General features: G+C 36.5%; 1 protein-coding gene across 6 annotated transcripts in view; it reads left to right on the top strand.

The window, feature by feature from the left end:
- ARID4B (AT-rich interaction domain 4B) overlaps positions 1-25,315 on the top strand; it is an 87,833-nt gene that overhangs the window by 31,327 nt on the left and 31,191 nt on the right. For 5 of the 6 annotated variants that reach the window (XM_064708497.1, XM_064708495.1, XM_064708500.1 and 2 more), the window contains exons 4-13: positions 3,684-3,749; positions 4,346-4,436; positions 8,453-8,532; positions 10,814-10,905; positions 13,357-13,495; positions 17,183-17,262; positions 18,572-18,645; positions 19,471-19,616; positions 23,923-23,995; positions 25,047-25,141. In XM_064708497.1, coding sequence (XP_064564567.1) covers positions 3,684-3,749; positions 4,346-4,436; positions 8,453-8,532; positions 10,814-10,905; positions 13,357-13,495; positions 17,183-17,262; positions 18,572-18,645; positions 19,471-19,616; positions 23,923-23,995; positions 25,047-25,141 — 936 coding nt within the window. The remainder of the gene's footprint in view (positions 1-3,683; positions 3,750-4,345; positions 4,437-8,452; positions 8,533-10,813; positions 10,906-13,356; positions 13,496-17,182; positions 17,263-18,571; positions 18,646-19,470; positions 19,617-23,922; positions 23,996-25,046; positions 25,142-25,315) is intronic. The other variant, XM_064708499.1, reaches the window with a different exon arrangement.

Consider the following 25,315-nt stretch of genomic DNA (forward strand, 5'->3'; position numbering starts at 1 on the left):
AAACTAGTGTACATTATTTGACTCTGCCCTCATGCTGTGGCTGATTTTTGCCTATAGTGTGTCTGAGGGAGTGTGCAGGCACTTTCCATAAACCCTAGTGGGAAGGTCTATTGTCACTTATTTGATAATAATGTTAAATACAACAAGAAGATTTTAGTCTTAAGTCTGCCAGAAGAGCAAATCAGTGGTCTTTTCATTTCATTATTCAAAACTCTTAATAGCATCAGCTGGTCTATGCTTTACAGTACCATTGGGTTTAAGTGATTAAGTATTGCTATTTCAGTTGTTAAGCATCAGTATTTAAGTACAGGAATTTTGTTGTGCCTGGATCAGTGAAATCTTGACTCATTTCAGTTCTTTGGGGGACTTTCAGTCCACCTCTGTAGATGGCCACTTGCTATTTATTATTCAGCGCTAAGTATTTTCTTATGGGTTTACTGCTTGAAGTTTCGTCACTGCAAGATTTTCTGCAACATTATCCCATGTCAAGATATTTCTGTATAAATTATACAGAAATATCTTGGCATGAAATTGAATTTTTCTGTGAATTGTTTGTGGAGATTTTGTACAAAGCCCTCTGGATTCAGTTTTGTGTGTGTGTGGTCACTGTTACTGTATTGCTTAGAGCAGTTTGGCCCCAGTACTGTTGTTGCTTTCTAGAGTAATGTGGTTGAGATTTTTTTAAGTGCTGTAACAATATCTGTTTACATTGTTTTTTCTCCACCAAGAGTGTGTATTTCCTAAACTTAGCAGTGGCCCTCTGATTTTCTCTGAAAATCTGTTTAGCTCTTCCTGGCACATGCATACTTTCCCCAATATTAGCTCTAACAAATATTCTCATTAGCAGGTGTGCTTTGTCTGAAATTTTGGTACTTTATCTGCTGCATTATTTTTACTTGCTGAATGGGTTTCTTTTGGCCCCAGTTTATGTTTTATGCCTTAGTCTTCTAGAACTACTACAGCAGAAGGAAAGTCAATTTTAGTGTAAAGCAGTAATTTAAGTTTATAACCAGATGTTCTACTGAGAAAGTAGAATTGCAACAAAATTCTTTCAATATGGAGTATTGTAATCTTCAGATAAGTAAAATATATTTAATTATGTCTCCTTTTATGTGCTTTCTTCTGTTGAATTCTGCTTCCTAGAATATTTTGAGGAGATACCTTCATGCCAACTTTCCCATTACAGCATAATTTAAAAACTTAATTCAGTTTAATGGATGTACTATGTACTTATAATGTCAGTATCAATAGGGACTGCATTTGGCAGTTTAGTAGTCTTTGGCAAATTCTGTACACAGTACAGAATTCTGCAGTAACATATAAGAGCATTGCACACTTGCTCATGGAAAGCAGAACTTCAGATTTGCCTGGACTTTTCAAAAGTGTTGAAAGCAGTACAAATTTGACTCAAGGGCAAGACTCTGGGTGTTACAGGAGTGTCTACTTTATCAGATTTATTATAGGTTTATTTAGAGATTTATTTAAGCCAGTTTATTTTGGCAGCATCTCCTAAAACAATTAGCAAAATCATCCACCTCCACTTGCACTTGGGCACCCTGCACAGAAGTTTCAGAAGAAACTGTTTTCTGTGTAGGTCTTTATTAAACAGAAATAAGTAAAGCTTCTGCTGTAATAGGACTTACTAGGGATAGTGCAGAAAAAAGAAATTCTAGCTGAGTCTAACCAAGTTGATGATGTGCTGAATGTCTTAATCTTTTGCCTGAGACAGAAAGTTTCCATATCGCTAACTATTGTGAGAATTAAAACCCACAACTAGTACCTACTGACATCGCTTTTCTTCAAGAAAGGCCAATAGTGTCACACTGGTTTTGGAGTTTGAATATTTATGTTAATAACCAGTATTTTTTGAGTACATATGAATATCTCAAGAAGCAAAAACTGTTGGTGTCAAAACTCTCCCCCAAAAGAGTCAAAGCCCCAAGACATCTTTAAAAAGACAAACCATTCTGGAATACACAATAGCAATTTGCTTTGTTTACCTTTCATAGAGTACATTGTGGCTGACTCCTGTTGTGGATAGAGTTCCTTTTTGCTGCAAAATACACTTAAGATAATTACAGAAAGTAAATAAAACCAGATGTCTTTTAATCAGAACTGGTTTACTGGGTATTTTGCACGAGCCACTAGTGACCCTTGGTTTCAGATTATTTTGCATCTTAACCGAGTTTGGCTTTCTAGATGAATTCCTGCGAAGAGAGAATTAAATACCTGTATCTGTCAGGAAGAAGTTCAGAAGAGTAGTCCTTGCTCAGTTAATTCCTAGCCTGAATCTTCTGTCTGTCTTTTGGTTACAAGATATGATTTTTTCTGTGTCATGGACAAAATATTTGCCATCAGCAAGTGAGATGTGCTGGTCTAAAAGGAACACACTCTCACAACTGTATGTGTTGCTGTAGTTCTGACTACAAGAAGGATTGATGACTATTTCATTGAAGTAACACCTGGAAGGGGCAGTGTAGCATTTTAGTGCATTTGTTTTCCAATTAGTCAAGATAGATTGTCCTTAGCCCTGGTTGTAGGTGCTGTTCTTGGCAAAACTCCTTAAAATCTCCTCTCTGAGTAGGCTGTGAAGGAGAGTTGATGTTAGAGAGCAGTGTGGTTCTGAAGGAAATTTTGCTGTTCTTGTGTGCTGCAGTGAAACCCTCAACAGCAGTGTGAACGTGCTCCTGGGTACACTTGTGAAACAAGTCCAGACTTTTGATATAGGATTGCTGTAGTTGAGAGCTAGTGTTACACAGCTGGAGCTCATGTAATTCTAGAATTTTCTCAGTTTCCTGCAATTTTAAAACCGGAGTGGAAATAAAACTTCAGATGTAATTAATCCTATGACTTTCAGTGTAACCAAGTTAATTGTGAATGAAACAAAAGGTGAATGTCTGTGTCACCTTGTACAGATAACTTAATCATACATTTGAATTTCCAGACCTTTTTTTTTTTTTTTTCCTGAGGACAGAGTATGTAGGATTAAAGACAACAGCCTTTGTATCTTTATGGGAATGTCAGGGGGAAATAATTTAATATGTTTACAGGATTTACTAACTCCAGTTTTGAAGGACGGAAAAGTTAGCTGGTTTTACATTTTCTTCCAATTAACTCTGTGTGTAGGTTAGACTGAGATTAACTGAAATCCTGTTTGAGTTGTTAATTTTGTTTAGTCAGCAGCAGTGTCCTGTACTTTGGTGAGTCTTTTCAACCATGAGGTGAAAAATGCACTTTTATCAGCAAAAGATAAAAGTGCTAAAACTGTTTGATTTCAAAGCATTGAAATATAAGTGTTTCTTTAAAGTTGTACTCAGAAGTCTTGAAACTTTCTCCTTTCTTGCTGTTGTACTAGAGACATTCAGATAACTTAAGAGAGCTCCAGAGATAATTTTGACCATTAGACAATTTTGTTATATTCTTGACTGTTATTTCCTTTAGAGATAATGATTCTCTTGTGAAAGAGAAAAATATTTTAGGAGATCTGATAAATAAGGAATTAGCCCCTCATATTTCTGTAATATATGAATTAGACAGCTTTCAGCAAGTGGGGTGATTATGGTGATTAACTGTAAAATGAGAGTAAGAGAAGGGCTGTTGACGTTTGTATGTGCTTATGTATGTATACGCTTATATGCTGCTCAATTATATCAAGTGATTGTCAGTTGAATTATATTTTTTAGGTAACCTTTAGGCATGATTCTTCAACAGTGGAAGTGCAAGATGACCACATTAAGGGTCCTTTAAAGGTAATAAATTTGGTTTATATCTTGCTAATGCTTTGAAAAACATTTTCCTTTTCAGTATTTGACATAAATGTGCATATACGGTATGGGGTGAGAGAAGAAGGTTCAACTTATTACACAGGCTAGATAGGATCACAAAGCATAAAAGGTGATGCTACAAAGTTAGAGGTAGTATACTCTTTATGTTAGATTTTTTCTTTGTAGTTAAAGGGGATGCAGCACAGGCTGGCAAAAGCCTCTTTGTTCTTTTTGCCTTAAAGCTATGAAGTATGGCTGGCACTGATTTTTAGTCACCATTCCTTTGGAGAACTCGGCAGGAGGATTTGATGGGAAAGCTCTTATACAAGAGAATGACATCACTCAAATTGGTTCTTGTTCCCCACCTGCTGGCAGGAAATAATCAGCTCAGTTAGTTGGCTTATTTTAAAGGAATGAAAAAAGAAGTTTGAGGGATACAAGTATATTCAAGTGAAACTGGAAAAACATTTTATATTTGACATGGAATAGGCTAGAAATTATCTCTGTTTGCTGACACAAAAATGTTGATTTCATTGCCTGTGTTAGAAACTCTCCAGTGCTAAGTGAGTTCTCTATTTTAGGTAGGAACTGTTGTGGAAGTGAAGAATCCAGATGGAACATACCAGGAAGCAGTTATCAACAAATTAACAGATGCAAGTTGGTATACTGTAGGTAAGAGAAAGATTTATGTATTTGACTAAAACTCCTGACTTAAAAATAAGCCTGTGACCTGGGCATGTCCTAAGCATGGTGAGAGAGATTTTTTGGAGATACTTAGGTATTTGGAGTTTCCATGAAAAACCTTTAAAGATAAACTTCTTATTTTGGGTTTTTATAAGAAACTGTGCCCTTTATGATCTGAAACTGGGACACCAAATAAAGATGTAGTGAATTGCTCTATAATTGGTGATTGCTCCTTAGATATTAAATACACTTGTTAAATGTTCTGAAGCAAAATATGCTGTCACAGGTCCTTAAAAAAAAGGGCAAAGAAGTGCTTTTAAAACACAAGCTGCAACACCTAATTTTCCCCACCCCCAGACTTAGCCCTTACAACAGCTGCTGTTAAAATACACGTGGCTTATTATAATGTGATATTTCAGATGTTTGGTAATATACCACATACTGTATAGCCAGTAGAAGGTGGAGGGTTTTTTAAATTTACATACAGGAAATGTATTGATTTTTGAAAAACTACTCTCCTGGGTAGATATGGGAAGTTGAAGACTAGAACTTGAAAGGACTTTAGTGAGACTTAGTTCTTTTGAGGTATTGGTTATTGCTAATGACGTGATGCTGAGAAACTAGAGAAAGACTTTATTTTCCCTAGTCATAGTCCTTTCAGAAGTGAATAGAGCTGTAAATTTAGATAAGACCTTATAGATAAGTGTTGAAGAAAATATGTCTTTTTCTGTTGGAGAAGTAGAATCTATTAGTAAGGTGAGACTGGGTTAGGATGGGATGAAACATAATGTACAAAGATTATAGATAGTGTTTTGGTAATTAATACAGAAGGGGATCAGATACGAGAGCTTTTAAGAAGAAAATGGTATAGATGGTGTTAGAGCTGTGTTGTATGTCTCTGTTTATGTTTCTGAGAAAGGGTGAGGTTAGCAGTTGAACAAGAAGAATAAGATAGGAAGCTGTGCATATTAAATTTTGAAGGCAGATGTCACAGAGTTGCAGTCAAAGGAGATGTCTGTCAAAAATCCCGAATTTGGGAAATAGGAAGAAGTATGGGTTTCAGTCTCAACTCTTGTGTTTTGTAGATAAAAGCAGACAAAAGCATGTTGACCTTGCAGAATTGGTAAAAGCAGCACAGCTGCTGGCAGTGTAGTGCACTTGGATGGAGAACTGACTCTAGCTGTGGATGATTAGAATAATCTTTGTCAGGAGGGTGACTGGAATGAGACGAGAATTGCCTTTACTGACAGTGATGACTGCAGATCTGAGTGAAAGTCCTGCTGTAGGATGTAGTTGCCATTTACCAGGTCCCAGAATTGGCACTCATCTTAACTAGCAGTTACCTAATGTTGTCCTAGCACTTGCTGAGAAGCATCTAATTATTTGCACTGTTAATGATTTTGTGAATAAAATCACTATGATTTGGTGAAAAACTTTGTGAAGGCATAAATCCATCTGAAGTAGTACCTTTCCAAAAGTGTCATAAGACCAGATGTGCCATTGCAGCAGTATCTGGAGAGGAATAATGCTGTGAGGGCTGCTTGAGACCTCTTTTAACACTGAAGAATGGGCAAAGTTGCTTTGAATGTCCCTGTGTGTCTTGTATTAAGGTGTTGTCTGAATAGAAATTGTACATCAATTTGCTTACATGTTTTGTTTTTTTTTTTTTTTGTGCTACTGCTTTCCTACCAAAGAACAGCAAGAACTAAATTTAAATTTTTATAAAAATGCAACTAGTATAGTCTTTTAAAATAAGTATAACGCTCTGTGTATATATATGTATGTATATATATATGCATAAGACTTGTAAATTTATAAGGCATATATATAAAGGCACAAACATACATACATACATAAGTGTCCTTAGTTTTGTATGCCCTGTGAAAAATCTTCAAAGAACTCAAGGTGTTAAAGTCCTGGTAACTAGATACTGTTTTGTCATTCATATAAATGTCTCTTAAAGTCTGTGTTTACTATGAGGGGGGAAAAGAAAATGACAGGATTATTTGCTTTACTGAAAATGCAGAACTATGCATGTTCAAAAGTAGTCTTACTTACCTCCTTCTACATTTTCTTGTCATTAGAATTTGAAGTGATTTTGGTTGCATTAAGTTGTATCTTTTCTCCCCCAGCTTTTCTTGTGCAGTTTCAGAATATGTGATTTTAAATACATTGCACTCCTGATGCCTGCTCAGTAGATTGTTTTCAGGATGTTCCAGTAGATCAGAATGTCACAGTCATTAAGCCATATGTGTCATGCTGGCCACATAAGTCTTTGAGGGAGGTCAAGCTTTTCCTCTGAAAGTATTCATGTTATGGAACAAGATTAGGATTCCCTCTGGCAGGGAAGAGGCCACAAGCAGATTACCACATGGGACACGTTATGTGGCTACCTGCCTAGCTCAGAATAGGTTTACCTCTGCTGTAGTCAGCTTATCTCCTGAAGTGGATAGATTTTTTTTTTAATCTCTCGTTATGTAAGGAGACTGTTTTGTTAATTAACACAAAGTGGATTAGGAACCTGCTGACTTCTACTTCACTTAACCAAAGGGGGGCTTAATTATGCGCTGACCATTTGAGGTGCAGTTCCGAATCTAAGCGGTTTGTGTGCAGTTCTTGCCGTTGATACTTTTCAACAAATGCTGAAGTGAGGGAGGTGCATCTCTTACTGATACTGTGTCACAATTGAACTGTGTTCAACAATTACTGTAGTCCAAGCTGGGGAATTGTAGTTACAAGGGAAAGTTTCTTCATCAAAAGTACTCAATTCTATACAGGGATGAAAAACTCACAGAATTAAATAAAAGGTTCTTTAATATCAAGTAAATATTAGTCAAGAATTTTGATGTACCTTGTTGCTTTTTGTATATTTTCATTTGAATTAGTAAACGTTGAAGAACAGAGCCCCCTCCATTGGAAAGCATGAAATTAAATTAATCTCTTTAATCTTGCTGGTCAGCAGCCATTGTGCTGTAACTTTGATCTGTTGATGGAGAGAAGAGGATGTTTAAATGAATTAATTAAATGAAAAAGACTTGTTAAGAAGTTGCTGAAACTTTTTTTTAAATGAAATATTTTAATGTTATTTTGGCATTGTTTCTGTGCCCACAAATGTCTTTGAGTTCACTGCTGTGTGGGGGCAAAAGTATAATTGTTATCATTGCTCAAGAGGGGAGAAGAGATAAAGTCTTGTCTCACTGAACGGTGCAAGCAAAACCTAAGAGTTAAATCTGGCATCAGGTTTCCATCTTCTAAGTACCTGCAGCAGACTTGACAAAAGCTTACTTTTTATATGACCAGTTCATCAGGTTCTGAAGACCCCACCTTAAATGTGTGCAGTGCATTTCAGGATTTTAAAGGATGTAGCTGAATGAACTGCATTATGAGCTTGTTTCCAGTTGACCTAGTGCTAGCAGAGATAGCAAAAAGTCTAGAAATTGGGAGCTAAACAGTTCTGTCAGTAGAGCTGGGTTTGATGATTGTCAGCACTTTGACTATTGTCATTTTCTTAGGGTGGTATCGCTGTTGTTCTGTAGCTAAGTTGCGTGAAGTCAGTAGAGAAAGATGTTGAACTTCCATACAATGTTAAATTGCAGCTTTTTCTATAAATATCCAATTATGTTTCTCCATGGTAAGCAGAGCTTCCACTTGAATATCACAGGAGTTGTGTAATTAAATTCTTTAAAAATAGTTAATGTTAGAAAAAATAGGTTTTGAATTCTAGTGTGTTGAATTTCATTTCATGACACCAAGAATTGTCTGCTCAGCTACTGATTACTCAAGGTATGCAAGTGTAAAGTAGTTATGGTGAGAGAGCAGCTTATGCATTTGGTCAGTCTGTGAAATGCTTTATTGGGCCTGCAGCATTATCTGGGCATAGGTTTGTTCCATGGGTTGACTACAGGAATATATATCTCATTCTTTCTGACATGTACATGCATTGCTTATTACTGTCATGAGTTAAAAAGAAATGTTTTCTTTCCTCACTTCTTGTCTGGTGGCAGTATTTGATGATGGTGATGAGAAGACCCTGAGACGCTCTTCCCTGTGTTTAAAAGGAGAAAGACATTTTGCTGAGAGTGAGGTAATTGAAGAGTTTTTATATTGCAGCTTTTTATATAGAAAATTTTAAAAGTGATACTTTTATTACCTCAGTTTTTAGTATGTTATGTGTATCCATGCTACTAAAAGTGGGGATTATGCAAAGTGCGGTCCACAGGGTCTGACTTATTCTTTTTTAAAAAGAAGAAATACAGTTAGTTTCCACCAAGCTATGTAAGTTAAGAAACAAAATCAGCATTTTGTCTTTTTCATTTTTGTATTATTGATAATTTGTAGATTGCACAAACACCATGCAACTACTTTGCATTGTATAGAAAAAATTACCTGTATTAGTGATGAAAAAAATCACAGTATACTTATAACATGAAAAGTAATATAATTTATAACACAAAAAACTAATGTAGATGTTTCTGCATAATAAGGTTCTGCTGCATTTTTGATGGTCAAACCCAATTTGTAACACTTAATGAAACATAAAAGCATTTCTTTCAAATGGCCAGTTATAATAAGTAGCTGTTACTTGTTTATTTGACAACAGCTACCAGTATTTTGAAGCTGTCTCATGTCTTAGAGGTGATTTACACATTAAAGTATGCAAACATTTGTAGTCCATTCCAAATAATTGGAATTTCAGAGTGAGAGTTCTTCCTTCATATTATGTAAGACAATCTGGACGCATGGGCAGATTTATGTAAACATGTTTGTTTACTGGACAGCTGCTGAAGATGTTTTTTTTTTGTTCTACATGAGTGTGCTGTTACTGCAGTCAGCTGAGTTTGTTGTTTGCATACTGCATTCTTGTGAAGATTCAGGTTTCTTCTAGAATCCTAAATCAGGATTAAACGTGTTAAAAGGTGGGAGCCTAATTAGATGCCTAAATCTAGTTTCCTATGGAAATGCTATAGTTTAAGGACTGTGGTATTCCTTCAGCTAATTCTTTGTTATTAATGATCAGCACAACTGAAGATAAGATTTCTTCTGTTCTGTAAATAGTATTTTTGTATGGTTTCAGGAGTATTACCTTAGAGTGCATGGGTTGAAAATTTTGTGACCTGTTTGGCTGAATGAGAGTAATTCAGAATTTGTCACATTCGAAGTAACCTTACATTCAGATGACTGGTACTTCTTATTTTTATAATCTTTTTTTTCATCTAAGCTTTTGATGTTTTGCCAGAAGTCACTGATTTGCAATTCACTGTCACCAGCTCTGAATGAAACATGTTGTACATTTCTTATAATTACCTTGTGATTGCACAGCTACACAGCAGGGAAAATTACATCTCAAATTTCTTTTGTAATTAGGCCAGTGCCCCACAGTTGTCTTGTTCTGATACTGCTTCCCAAGTGTGTGGTGTAGAATCTTTTAGGATGTCCACCACACTCAGAAGTAGTCATACATTTATTTTTAGATTCTAAAATGCCAGTTTTATTGTCCCTCAGTCAATTCTGTCTGAGACAGAATACTTCTGAGGTGCTTGTCGGTGCTACACGTTGTAAAATTCATACATGACAAAGAAGTTGAAGTCAGAGGACTAAATTTAATTTGGAAGGCCTTCTGCCTTCTTTCAAAGAACAATAAAAAGTGGCTGTGCAAAAAATTATTGTGTAGCAGCTGCCTTCAAATCAGGAAGGGTTATCATTTAAACAGTAACAGCAGGCTTAAGGAGAGAAGATACTGCATGTCCATGAATTCCCTTTGTTAAAGGATTCTTCCTGAAGAGGGAAAGTTCTTTCTCTCCCTCTCTTTTTGTTTTGAGGCTGATAAAGCATCAATAAGCACCCTCCCAATTATCAATATAACAGCCTTGTTAAAATTGTTTTAGAATCTCTCTCACATATCAAAGTATGAATTACTAACAAAAAATTAAAGTAAGTTGTCATGTTTGCTGCTGTTGAGCAGCAGCAAGCATTTTTTAGTAGATGATTCAGTATTTAGTCTAATTATAGGATAGGCAGAAAATTAATTTGGTAGAGATGGAATATGCCAGGTGAGCAGAATGCCTGATACATATTTCTCTGTGTTTTGATGGTCCAAAGGCAGGAATTCTGGGAAGAATTGTTTGTGTGTGTTTGACAAAAGTTAATTATTCAGAGGTGCAGAGAAGTGTTGAAAAAAACCTGCAAAACAAAACATATTCCTTTTAGAAAATCTAAATGTGACATATATGATGTACTTCTGTATTTCTTTCATAATGAGAAAGTCTCTGTTGACAAAAATTGCTTCAGTGAAGCAGGTGGTTTAGAGAATAACTTATGCCTGCTTTTTCTTATGTATATGCATATGTGTTTTTTCATTTCGACAGACATTAGATCAGCTTCCACTCACCAATCCTGAACACTTTGGGACTCCTGTTATAGGAAAGAAAACAAACAGGGGAAGGAGATCCAATCATATGTAAGTTAAATATTTTGATATCTGTGCTGTGTGTAATCAATTCTGAAGCTTTCCGTGTGTGTCGAGTTTTATTATTTGTATGTTCAGGCTTCTCTTATATAAAAGCAGGAGGCTGGATGAAAAATGTTGTTTAGCACTCAGTTTGAAACTCGGGTTCTTGTCTCTTGTTGCATACAAGCATTCCAAGTCTTTGTGTAATCAATATTTAAAGTAGCACCAGGTATAGGCAACAGCTTTTTCTTGTGAAAAAAAAAAAAGAAAAAAGAAGGTGGCATCCCAAATGGAAATGTGACAGTGAATTGTATTGACAAACATCTCTGTAGTGTTGTAAATATGTTGGACTCAAACGAAATAATTACAGTGCAGTTCTTGTCCAGCTGATAGGAAGTCTTTGTGGAAGGTCCCAGAATTCTCCTGTAGACCTTTGGTTTCTCAGTCTCTGAAGGGCTTTTAGAAATAGATGAACAGTATTGCTGAGTCACAGAATGGCTCAGATTGGAAGGGACCACAGTGGGGCATCTGGTCCAACCTCCCTACTCAGGCAGGGCCATCCTAGAGCACCTGGCACAGGATTGAGTCCAGATTGTTCTTGAGCATCTCCAGTGAAGGAGATTCCACAACCTCTCAGGACAGTCTATTCCAGCGTGCAGTCACCTGCACAATCAAGAAGTTCTTCCTCATATCCAGGTGGAACTTCCTGTGCATCAGTTTTTTTCTCACTGCTTCTAGTGTAGTTTGCAACAAAGCTTACTGATTAAAAAACAAAGTTCAAGAATTTTTAGGTGCCGAAATTCTTGGTAGCTGTGGTCTTGATAAAGCAGTGTTACATAGTCCAGTGCTTATTCTTTATCGTTTTTGAGCGGGTTGTGAGGTTTTTGTGTGTATATGTGGGTTTATGTGGGGTTTTTTTCTTTTGCTTTTTTGCTTAAAGCTTTTAGGTGTAGTGGTTTTCATGCTTGGGGTTTTACACTTTCTAGTAGCTTGAAATAAATGTTGCCCTGTATATGTAGAGGAGCTATATATTTACTCAGAAAATTGTTGAGTTATTAATTTGTGAGATAGTGAAGGAAAAAGCTGAAAAAAACTGGTATTACCACAGAGAATGTCATTGTAGCATCCTTGATATCTGTGACCGTACAGGATATTGTACAGGGCTGTACAGGATATTATTATGTCAGAAGCATCACACTTATCTTTTATCTTGTTGTTAAAACTGAGTTAACTGAGTTTAAAGACACTTACACCAGTATCTGTGCAATTTGAGTTAGGAAGAAGTCTCTCCAAAATAGTTCTGGCTTTCTCTTTTAGTCTTTGTGGTTTTTTTCTTCCTACAAGAGAGTCTTGAGCCCCAGAAAGCAGCCTGAAAGGATTTAATACATTTTAAAAGAAGCCATTACTTTAAAAAAAAGGCATTTTGAGGGAAAAAATAAAACAATGCTAAACCAAAACAATTATCATAACTGGAAAGAAGATAAATTCAAGATGGGGAAAAAGAAATTCTCCTTAAACTGTACATCAGTTACCTTCTGTTACACAAATGGTAACTGAGTTTTTTGTTACTACTGAATTTTGTACTCAAAAGCAGTTATGTGACAAATGGAAGATAGCTTTTGAAGTAATGGTGGTGGTGCTCATTGAAGATGCTGTATATTTTCTGAGGATTAACCTTAGAAGTGACTATTAAAAAAGGATATATAGAGAGCATCAAGAGAGGGTTTTCTTTTTTTTTTTTGGTTGCAAGTAATTTTAGTTGGACTAGTTTGTGTATTTAGACTTCTCATATGGTTAAAACCAGGTGCAACTTTGTGCTTGAACAGTCAAAACAATGAGCCAGAACCCTTTTAAATGGAAATGCATTTGCATCTTGGCCCATCCACTTACATTCCAACACTTCATTCAATGTGAAGTTGAAAGTCATAGAAATGGTTCACTGCACATCTTTAAAGAGCTCTTTAAGGATAAACAGACTTCCTCTTTGCTGTTTATCTTTGTATCTGATGTTTCTTCTTCAGAGATTTGTCCTCTCTCAAAATAGCTTTGCATTCTGTGTGGTTGTTAAAGTAAAAGCATAGAGAGATTAAGAGGGAAAACCAAAACAGTTTAGCTTAACATTGGTCCAAAACTACAACAGTATTTTTGGACAGTGTTTTTGTAGGGTAGAATGGTTTCACTTTGAGTACCCTGACAGTGCATTTGTCTTCCTCCTTGTGGGTGCATGGTGGTGTTTTGTTTGGGTTTTACATGTATGACTAGTAAATGTGCATTTCTGAGGTTGTAATGTTTGAATTGTTACTATACTATATTGTAAATATTCATTTTTGTGCCAAAACACCTAACAGACAATTCAAGTCGCTGTTATTTGTGTCTCTTTGATAATATGCTTTGGATCTCCTGTAATTACAATAAGCAAGTTTTGAATAGTTGAGTTTTAAGTCTCTTTCTGTTGTTTAGTCCTGAAGAAGAATCTTCATCCTCTTCCAGCGATGAAGATGAAGATGATAGGAAACAAAGTGATGAGTTACTAGGAAAAGTTGTGTGTGTGGACTGCTTCAGTGTGGATAAAAAGAAGGCTCTGTGGTTTCCAGCTTTGGTAAGAGTTTCATCTTTATTATAATTTTGTACAGCTTTTATCTTTTTCTAGGCACTGAGAGAGGTATGGGGTTTCTTCATTTTGGTGGTTTTTGTTCGAAGTTTAGAATGTGTTTTTTTCAAGTTGGACTGTACAATAACAGTCAAAGGAAATATATCTAGACATGTTTGTTTAAAAAAAGAGATTGCTAACATGGCCTTAGTTTTTCCAAACAGCCAGAGCTTGTTGACCTAATTCTAGCTCAGCAGTGTGTTCAGTGATCACTATTGGACTTGAATTTCAGGGCTTTTTTCCTAGGCTATTGTATATCAATTTTCCAAATAACTGAGTTTTATCAAGGAAGGAAATATAAAGTACAGAGAGAGGGGAAGTTTAGCGATTACATAGACATGATTTTTCAACATTCAATATAATCATGCTGGATAATAAAATCAAATGTGTTTTTCTTGGTCATTACAGTAGGTAGTGAAATATTGACAATAAATTTACTTTAAAATTACATTGTAGCCTTTAGTACCAGTATTTTTCTCTTCCTTTATTCTGGCTTAAAGACACTTTTTAAGAAATCAACTTCTAAAAAAATACCACAGCTAGTCTAGTGATTGCATGTAGGCTCACTTATTGATTTGAAAATGAATATATTTCTGTATGTGGTACATTCTAGAACCATGCTTTTAAATTTTTATTTTTTTTTTAATATTTGATTAATTCCTCCCTGGCAATGAAAGCTTAACATTTATCTAATTTCAGGGAGACTTGTGATCTGCTTTTGAAACCATGCTGCACAGTAGCATTTAACTCCTCTTAGTATGTGCAATAGCTCTCAATTGCAGCTTTCTGCTTGTCACCTGCTGTGTCTTGTAATGCAATCCAGCAGCTTTCCAGCAGGAATTCTTTTGGTGAAGTTTGTGGAAGAGAAAGAGTCACTGAAGTATTTTGTACAAGGGAGAGGGCAGAATGTACAGCAAGGATGTACCATGTTTGCAGGAGATAGCTTCAAGAGAAGTTTTCGGTGATGAACAAGAAACATTGAGATGTTTCTTTGCTGAAAGCTGTCATCAGGAGGGTGCAGTATTGCAGGCCTCACAGTTCACTCAGAGAAGTGTGCAGTGAAAGTGGCTTGAGCAGTTTGGTGTCACACTGCTGGGTTTGCCTTTCTGCCGTGCCAGGCACCAGTTTCCATGGCCTGCTCTCTGGGAGGGGTTGGGCTTGCCTGTGGCTCCTGTGGTGCTGCTCAGACCCTAAAGAGGAGCTGCATTGTTGCTTCTGCTCCAAAGATATACTAAAGATACACAATTGTTTCTTTGGATTTCTTTTGAAGATTGGAATAGCTTCTTCTTCATGGAAAGCTTCCTGCAACAAATGAAAAGCAGTAGGGGGATAAAGTTTGAGGGTGAAGCTTGTTAACTCTGAAATAGCTTATCCTAGATTAACTCTTGCTTTAGTAATCAGGTTTATAGCTCTGCAAACAAACATCATACTGCATTTAACCAGAAAAGCTGTGCCAAAGGGTAGATTTATACCTCAAATAGCTGCCTTTTTTCATTTGGCTTGGTTTTTTTTGTTATAATACCCTTTCCAATAGCTATGCCTCTTGATTTTTTTACCTTTTAAGCAGGTTATCTACTCTACTGTATCAACAAAGTAATCTTATCTTATTACTGATAAATTTTGCATTAACTTTGTATTATGGTAATTTCATGAATAACGTAATGAAAATTCAGGTTTAATATGCGGAAGAATATGTATCTCAGCATTATTTCTTATTAATGATATTATGTACAGATACTTTGTGTATAAGCACAGAGGACATTGTGCAAGTTTATTAGGTGAAAACAAGTTCAGGGATTAGTCTAAACCTTTACAGCAGGTAACAATTAAGATTAGCAGTGGAAACCAAGTACTTTGGAGATCACTTCTATAACCAAATAGATTATCACTTACAAATTTAGAGCTGTAGAAATCTAAATTTGGTTAAAATTACTCTAAGGACTCAGTGATTGACTGCATTGTTCTAATTCTGCATGCATGTCTGGGTTGGTGGGGTTTTTGTTCACTTGTTTTTGTAAGTTCTGTGGGGAAGGGGGGAGTACAGTAACTTACTAGAATTGTAAAAGGGTCTGACAGTTGTTCCTTATGTCAAAGAGTGTGATTCAGTCTTATTCAAAGCCTCATAGCGTTGTCTAGTTTTAATGTGTACTTAAAGGCTTTTGAAAGGTGCAATGAGGAAATGTGCCTGCAGCATTTTCAGAAAATTGAGTTTACACAGGATCATCTCTTTCATCCTCTGACTCCAGTGGAGTTTGTTTTGCAAGGAAATTGAGAACTTGATTCAGGCAAAATTGTGGTGATGTTGCTTGATGTAAAGGCACTAGATGGGGTTATGGTGTAAGGTGTTTTCCAACCTCTGAATGGATTTCTGACTACTAAAATCTTGATGCTTCTAGAAAAGCAGTTGCTAAAGCCTGAAGAGCTTTTCTCCATCTTAAAGGAGCTAGGAGTTTGCACTTGTCAGTTTTAAATAGAGGATGATAATCATTGTCTTTTACCCTGATATTGCAAGCTGTATCTCAAGCATAATTTCAGTTAGAAAGTTGTCATTTCCTAAAGTAATTTTTTTGTAGAATACATTGAATTTTGGAACTTGGTCTGTTGAATTTTATTTGTCTTGAGGACCATATTTAGCCTGTGCTTTGTGATATGTAAGTCTATTTCCAAATCACTTGGAACTTTTGACTTTAGCTCCTAAAATGCTGCATAGGTGGTGACCTATGTAAGGTGCGGGGAAAAACTCAACTTTTGCCATTTAGTATCTTTGTATTTGGTGGAAAATTAGGACTGAAAGGCAAAAGTTGGGATACGAGAGAAGAGGCATTTACCTGGGATAGCTTAGGGCTACAGTCATTTGCTGCTGCTTGAGATTTTGTAGCAGCCAGAATTTTCCTGACTTTCAGGGAACAATGCACATTATGAGATATCAGATGAGTGATGGAGAGGGGTTGCTTTTCTGTGTCACTTTCTGGCAATTGAATATATACATTTATTTATATAATTTTTTATTAAATTCTTGATGCTTTTTGATTAGTGACTTGTATCCTGATTTAGCAAAACTGAAATAGCTTTTAAAATTGCAACAAATAATATGTTGTCTCAATGCTAGACTTGATTAGTCTACTTCTTGAGTTTAAGAACCTATCATAATACTTGCACTTGAGGTGCTCTTCTCTCCCATGCAGATTACTTGTAAGTCTTCTCTTATAAAATTGCATTTCATAAATCCTGTTAGCTTTTGGTTTTGACACTGTGTATGATCACCTCTTTGCCATTTCCAGAAGTTTTCAGAAGAAGTCTCTAAGTCAGGTGGCAGCACTTGGAGAAACTTCTGTCCTTTTAGGATGAGGAGGAGAATAAGCTGTAGAGGCATGACAGACTGACATTTTGTCAGAATGCTGTTCTTATGTTTCTGGCAGCAGCCATCGGTTTCCCTGTAGGAGCAAGCATGACCTCGTGCATTCAGTAATTTCAGGAGGTCGTTGCTCCTGTGTTTTGGGGGATCTCACTTGCTCTCGTCTCAGGGTTGCCAATGAGAAATGAGCACAAAAGCTTTTAGAGAAGCACTGCTATTTACTGTTACTCTCTTGTTTTAGCTTTTTCTCTCTAAACTTTGCAATTGTAATATCTTTGCAGGTGGTTTGTCCAGATTGTAGTGATGATATTGCGGTGAAAAAAGACAATATTCTTGTTCGCTCTTTCAAGGATGGCAAATTGTGAGTAGGAATGTTGAGTTTGATAATTGAGCAAAATTTGTACCTCAAGTGAAATGTAATATGAGATGTGTTGGTTAAAGTATTAATAACATCAGTAAGCTCAGTGAGTTCCTGCCAAGATTTTTCTAATGTTTAAAAAACTGTTAACAGCCTACATGGTGATGAAATTAGTCTTGAACTTTGTCATTATTACTAATGGGATGCATAAATCTATCTGTCTTAGTTTTACTTCCATTGTTAAAATTGTGGGAAACCCAGCAGTATTACATGACTTCAAGAGTGGCCTGAAACTCTTTCCTGCTGAGGTTGGAATAGAGCAGTGCTTTTCAGGGATGTGGCTGTAAGCTTATCCAGCTCCAGAAGGGTCAGTGGGGATGTGTGCAGGCCTGCACGTACACCACGTGCACACACAGAAATCCTCTTTCTTGTTGGAAGGTACTAAGGCGTATGTTTATCTCAGTCTAGACTGCAACTGCATCTTATCGTGCTCCTTGCAAAGAGCTCTAATGCTACTCAAAGTAGGAAAAAGGATAGAAGAACATAGAAAACCAGACTGGTATTTGCAGCAAAATAAAGTTCTTTGTGTTCTTAAACTCACAACAGAAGAATTCTTTTTCTAGGTTTTAGTTTTTATTTCAAAAGTTGCAGCTATTTATTGTGCTTGGTTCAGTTCAACACAATGTTTTGCAAGAAGGATATTTAAATATTTAACAGTTTTGTTGTGGTTTAATTACTTACTAAGTCTATGGTATTGCTTTACCATTTGATAGTTTTTCAGGCATCAGTGCACATCACCCAAGGAACACACACAAGATGTGTGCACACAAGCACTTACCCACTCCCCTGTCCTCCAGAGCTGCAATTCAGATTTGCTTCCCTGGTTGTAGACAAAGTAGAAATCAGAAAGTGCTTTGTTCTTTCAATTTGAAAGTCTTTAATTTCATATTGACAATATGTGCTAATGCTCACTTAAGCAAGATAGGGTTCTAAATTAATGTTAAATTAATGTGAGAGTTTAAAGTATTACGTATATGGGAGATTCCAGAAACTACCTGTTTGTGGAAGTAGCATGCTTTCTTTAACACGCAGTGCATGCATATAGTTTAATCAATTTAATGTAAAAATTTTGGGTTTAATCCAGTCACTAACACTGTACCAGAGTAACACTACAGAATTGTCAAGATATACTTTGTATGCCTCTTATGTGTGTTTAGTAAGTGTATTATAATGTTAATGGGAGCTTTGTATTGTATAGTTAGTTTACCTTTAAAACATTTTAAATGTTTTTAACACTTTCTAAATTCTCCAGTGTTTCTGTGCCAAGAAAAGATGTCCGGGAAATCAGTGAAACTTCACCAAAGCCTGACGCTTTGTTAAAACAAGGTAAAAATAACTTCCTGTGAGAAACACTTGTGTGTATTTCCTTAGTTACATGAATTGCTCTAAATCTATGGCAGATTGATGCATGTCTTAAAGATCCTAAAATATAGGATCTTTTGTTATAGAATAATGTATTGAAGGAGAATGCTTATGGAAAGTTGGAGGAACTTTTTTCAAACAAATAAAACCTTACTAAATAAAACCCCCTAAAACAACACCCCACTTGCTCTGCACTGGCTTTAAGTGTAGACATGCCAAACATACACACATTGGCTCTATACAGTGTATTTTTCCTTTTGCTTTAGAACTTTATAGAATTATTCTCACAGTAGTGCCCCTAATAGTTGTAAGTTGCCTTTATGAGCTTTGAAAATCTGGAATTGTGGGTACATTTGAAAGTTTAAGCTTGTGTGATGAAACTCTTAGAGTTAGCTTGTGATAATTTCTTCCTTCTTGCCCTTTTTTTTTGATACATATAAACTGCAGTGTAAACCTCTTGGATGGGGGTTTCCTCAGTTAAATTTTCATATACACCCTATGCAGAAGATCCTTGTTTGTGTCTGTAGACACTAATAAGGTAAAAATATTAGTAATATCTCTGAGTGCCTTGATGTACAGAGAACACTAGGCCAGTTTGACTGGATAAGACAAATAAGGATGGACAACATGGAGTGGTTGTTAAGGATCTTCAGATATGGAGAGGAATTGTTAGTTAGCAGTCTTTCCTTCTCCTCTTACCTGTCACCTCTCATTACTGTTTTTTTAATTGAAATATTTGTGCAAACTTGATACTTCCTGCAGTGCTAACAAAGGCTGGTTCTTTTACAGCTTTTGACCAAGCACTTGAATTCCGTAAAACCAGAACTGTTCCTAGTAACTGGAAAACAGAGTTGAAAGAAGACAGCTCCAGCAGTGAAGCTGAAGAAGAGGAAGAAGATGAAAAAGAAAAAGAGGATAACAGCAGTGAGGAAGAGGCAAGTGAAGTTAGTAAAGGGCATAGTTACACAGCTGATAAAAATTAGCAGAGACATACATATTTAAGCAGGCCTTTTTAACATTAGGGGACATATAACATGTTAACATAGGCAACACTGTTAACATAGGCATTATTGAGTAACTGGCTCTTTCCCTGATCTGCTGAGGAACTGCTCCATTCCATGCTGTCTCTCTGGCTACCCTGTGTAATGAAGCAGAACTTTCAATCAAGGCATTAGCCCCCATGCACTCCACTTCCACCTTTCTTCTCTTTTTTGTCCTGCAAGTATGGAGTCTCCACCTCATGCTTGGTTTTCTGATCATCTGTTCTTTACCCCCAGCCTTCTGTCCAGAAAAAAAAAATCAAGACCAGGAAAGAATTTCATTTCACAGCTGGCTGAGAGGCTGAAAGAGAGGCTTTTGAGCCTTGTACTTCTCTGTACCTTCCTGTGGTACTCTAAGTCTGTATCTGCCATAATCACTTTTTTCTCTCACTAGGGTTTGAGAGCTGTTCTCTTAATTTTCAAGCAAGTACCAGTAGTGCAGCAGACTTAATTTCCTATTAGTAGGGGAATTGTGAAGAAGAAACTGAACTGGTTTGGGTCTTAAATGGTTGTTAGGGTCCTTCCCTCAGTCCATCCTCTGTGGATACTGTGGCTCTGGCATACCAGAATATAGTATTTCATCTTCTTGTCATTCATTTCTTTAAAATATGTTGGGAGACTGTAAAAGTGTGAAGTTATGACTTTGCCACCTGTCCATGCTTATAATTTCTTTCTGCCTCCTCCTTAAGCTCTCAGAAAATTATCCAGATCTGATGAAGGTTTGCAAGGGGCAGACAGTGCTCTGCTTAGTATTTTGAGAAGCAAGGAGTAGTTCCGTGGGCTCAGTACAATTTCTGAACTTTGTCAGCAGGTTCATGTCCAGCTATGAACATGATGCATGTAGATAGGTTTGTATCTATGTAGAATGACACATCATCTTTATATAGTGATCATTCCTGCACTACTTTTAGGTGAAAAATAGAGAGCCTTTAGCTACAGCATTTGTAAACACTTGACCTTGTACTCTTTCAACACCTTCTCCTGAGCTCGTCTTAGTTGCATGTTTGTTTGTTTGAGATAATCTTTCCATGTGCTAGACATAGAGCTTTCATCTCAGACAAATATTTTGGAATCTACTGTATCACTCACCTCTTCTTTTCCAGTAAACAGTGATTTCAGCCATTTGTTGAACTAGGAAGTTTCTAAAACAGAAGCAATTTTTTTTTTTTTTTACTTTTTTCTTCTTTGTTCTCCTTGGTGGTCAGTGGCATGTGTGTCTCCTCTCCACCCATATTTGAGCAGTTTCTGCATCTTCTTCTCTTGTTTTTGTTATTTTGTGCCTGTATCCTCCTGGTTGTCAAGCAGCATCTCCTCCCAAACAGGACCTGTGGGCCTGCTCTTGGGACTTTAGCCAGCTGCAGGTTGTTTTACTGCTTCCCAGGACATGATGGCTTCTCCCAGGCCATCCTTGTGGTCCTACTACCTGTAAACCAGAACAAAACAGAAAACCCAAGCTCTTAAAGATGTCACCATGGACTTCAAAAATAGATATGTCTGTGCCATATACATGTTCACTCCATTCTGTATATACATACATAGATGCTCTTCTGTATCTCATATCTATATACATGCTTCCATCCTATATAGATAGGAGTTGACATGCAACTCCTCTGTACTTATCTTCTGAGAAAAGTAGTTGCCTTGTTGGTTTCTTTTCCCCCTAATGGAAGAGACTGGAAAATGGCCTTCCTTTGCTTTCCAAAATCTGACGGTAGGTAAAAGAGATGTCAAAGACCTCTCTCCCAGTGCTGTACTATAGTACTGTGTGTGTTGCAAAAAACTTGTTGTTGTTTTCCTGGATTTTATTATCCTGTGTAGAAGCCACTTTGTTTTGACTTGTAGCATAGACAGATACATTAGGGACTGCAGAGTGACCAGCTAGCACTCTGGTTGTGTAACTTGAAAATAAGCAAATAGGACAGTGTGATATGCCTGCTTCAAAGCATTATCTAGGAAACCTTGTTGTCTGAGTGGATTGAGAGATTATTAACAGATACTTTTTGTAAAGTATAATACATACTGACTCTGTAGAGATTCTGAGAAAGTGTAAATGCTTTTCAGAGGTATGCAGGGTCCCAGGCTTTCCATGTTAGCACACTGCTGTAGAAAGTTACTTTGTTCTCTACTGGAAAAATAATTAAGGAGTATTTCTTGACTTGCCATTCTGGCACCTCTGTGAATTATCACATTAGAGATGTAGGATAGAGAAGGGTACCTTCAGGCATTGGATTGTATAGTATGAAAGGAGTGTTTTATTCAGCCTCTTCATCACCTTTACCGTATTTCCCCCTGTATTTAAAAAGAAAACATTCCTTCCTCAAAATATTGTTGGGTTTCCTGAAGGTTTTGTTCAGTGACGCTTGTCACCCCTCCCCTAAATGTTCTGTGAGACTAATGTGTTATGACAAGTTTTTTCTTGCTGATGAGGAACATAAAAAACCCAAGTAGCTGCTCATGATCTGTTTTCCATGATCTAGCAAATGCTTGTAAAAATCTGTTCCAAGTACCTGCTGTGGGAGTTGGAAAAAAAAAGAATTAAAAGAATTATGCAGTTTTGGAGTTTTATTCCCCAAGTAATTTGTTTTCCATGGCCTGTGGAATATGAATGTTCTTAACTAGGCTTTTATCTGAACTACATGCAGAGCTGCAGCACCACCTTGTACCTGTCAGAGAAGAATTGGGCTAGATGTGCCAATCTGTGGTGCCCCTGCCCTGTGAAAAGGCTCTCTAATATATTGGTTACAGTTCTCTACCCAGCCCATCAAAGCTGCCTGCTCTGAGCTCTGCTGGTACGCTGGATGTCAAATGCCCATCATGTAATGCCCCTTGCAGAGACTTTCCTCTTGCTTTGCCTTTGCAAGACTGGAGTATTTTCATTGCATTTCTGTTGGTAATTATACCTGAAGGGTAGCTGTTGTGGCATGTTGTGAATGCTGGTTCTTTATTTTTTTGCCTGTTTGCTGTGATGTCATCCAAGTGCGTTTATTGGGTAAGAGGAAGTGCAGAATAAGAAAAAACCCCTACTCCTTGATAACAGTTACAGCCTTTCCTGACCTTATTTTCAGCTGTACATCTCTATATTAAATAGATTCAGTAGATGTTGGAGGGCTTGAGGTTTGTTTTTGTTTGTGTGTGTTTGTTTTTCCCAGTTCTGTTTAGTAATGATACTCTGTTTCAGTTGTTTTTTTCAACTGTCTTAGTGTGACTTTAAAGACAATATGTTTTTTCCCCTTGCTTCAGGGTAGGTGAAGCTTTAATATTTAGCACAAGGAGACTGTTGAAGAATGGAAATTCTAAACATGGAATGTAAATGCACCAAAGAAAAATAATTTACTTTAGATTACTGAATAACTAGTTATTTTTGGAAACTCTACGGGTAGTATTAAACATTAATCAATTCATATTTGGTGTATTGTTTTGCAGTAGCTCAGTCATCAGAATTTGAAATGTTAATATCTTATTGCTACTAGTTGTGGCAAGCCCCATTTCCAAAGAAATTATGAGGTGTTAGAAAGTAAGCCATAGTGCATTGTTATGAAACTGCACTGTTTATTAATCTAAGTAAATCTAATACAAAGGTTTATTAGTGCAATGAACTGAACTTCCAAAATATCCATTGTTATTTCAGTTCTGGGATTGATCCTGCTCAGCACGCGCCCAGCTGGTGCCCCATGGCAGTTCGCATGCAGTGCCATTGGCTGCGGTTTGCCAGTGCAGTGGATTAGAACTCCTAAGAAAGTGCAAGCACCATTTGCTCTTTGACTTCACCTCTGAAAGTGACGTAGTGTGTCCAGGAACCAAGGAGTCACTTAACTGCAGTAGAAATAGAGCTGACATTTCTGATAGAATCTCTTGGTCATTACTAGCGCTGTCTCCCAGACTTTCTGCATAAATGGACAAAATTGAGAACACCTCTTGATCTGTGGTGTCACTTACGATACTTCAGTGATCAGTCAGAAATCCAATCTCGATGTATGTTTACAGTCAATGTTTTATGTATTTTGAAACACTGTAGTTTATAAAACTTGGTTTCATGTGGCATAGCACTGAGAGCATGGATCTCTCTGTGCCATATCCTGTTGCTGACTACAGTAAAACAAGCTTAAACATTTAAACCTAAGTTATCACTGCCTTATGTTTCTTAATGAAGGAGTGTAACTCAGAATGGTGACAGTTTTCTTTCATGCATTGCTTTAAACAGGAGGAAATAGAACCATTTCCTGAAGAACGAGAGAACTTTCTTCAGCAATTGTACAAGTTCATGGAAGACAGAGGTAGGCATTTTAATGAGCAGTACTTTGAAAAATTGAGCCTGTAAACTGGTAGTGCTTTGCAGTACAGTTTTGGAAACAGGGAAACTGTATTTATGCCTTCTGTCTTCCCTTCTATTTGGAAGATGAGTCTGTCACTTGACTCATCTCCTAAAATGCAGTCCCAGATTTCTGCTTTCAGAAATAAATGGATATATATATACATATCTATCCTATTATGTTTTGCATATATTGTACTGTTTGCCATAGTGTACTTATAGTGTGTATAATCAAACATTTAATACTTTCAATCATAATAATTTATATTCTCAGTTTAATAAATTTGAAATACTGACACATTCATCTTTTAGGTCATGGAAAAATACATTTACTTTGTGCTAATTTTCTTTTGTGAATCTTGATAACTTAAGTGCATGAACATTATCCATAGACTGAGATGTTTTTGAAAGCCAGTATCAGTCATTATGTTAAATCTTTACCAGGTTTTTATATATTGCAAGAAAAGGCAGGAGTGAGGGTATCTGTATTTAAATTACTATTATAACTGATTAAATTAGCATCTTCTTATTGCCATATGAAATGAGTTAAACTGTTCACAAGAGATGACAATGTGGTAGCTACTGCTAGTACAGTAGCATAGGAAGTTTCAGCTCTTGAAGCATTATGGGTTTGCTCCTGTTGAGAGTTGGTTTGGGTTTTTCTAAATCAGTGAAAGGACTATTGCAGTTTCAGATGTAATTATTTCAGTGGAAGAAATAAAAATATGTACAATATAGTTAGCAAGAAAATTTGCATAATTTCTGCATGTTCAGTAATGTATGGAAGAATGTATATATATGCATTAAATAACTTTATATATATGCATTAAATAACATAACCCATTTTCCCTCTAGTTCAGTAAGACTGTAGAGTTTAATTTTAATGAAAAGAAAGTACCAGATGGAGGAGATGGAGGTTAAAATATTGTATTTAATAATAGTGCATATGATGTGAATTTCATGTTATTCTCAAAAAAATATTTCAAAACACCCTAACAACTGTTTTTGTTACCCAGGGACTCCCATTAACAAACGACCTGTATTAGGATATAGAAATTTGAATCTCTTCAAATTATTCAGACTTGTACACAAGCTTGGAGGATTTGATAACGTGAGTATTAGTATGATGAGTACTCCAGAGCCATAAAACCTGAGGATGCTGTTTATTATTGTGAAATAATTTAAATAACACAGGACCATTAGATGTATAAGTTTTCTACTATGACTGCATAAGACACCTTGTAGCTCTAAAAGCCATGTTTTAACATGAACCAGAACTGGTTAG

The sequence above is a fragment of the Zonotrichia leucophrys genome, chromosome 3, assembly GCF_028769735.1.
Source record: "Zonotrichia leucophrys gambelii isolate GWCS_2022_RI chromosome 3, RI_Zleu_2.0, whole genome shotgun sequence".
Lineage (NCBI taxonomy): Eukaryota > Metazoa > Chordata > Aves > Passeriformes > Passerellidae > Zonotrichia > Zonotrichia leucophrys.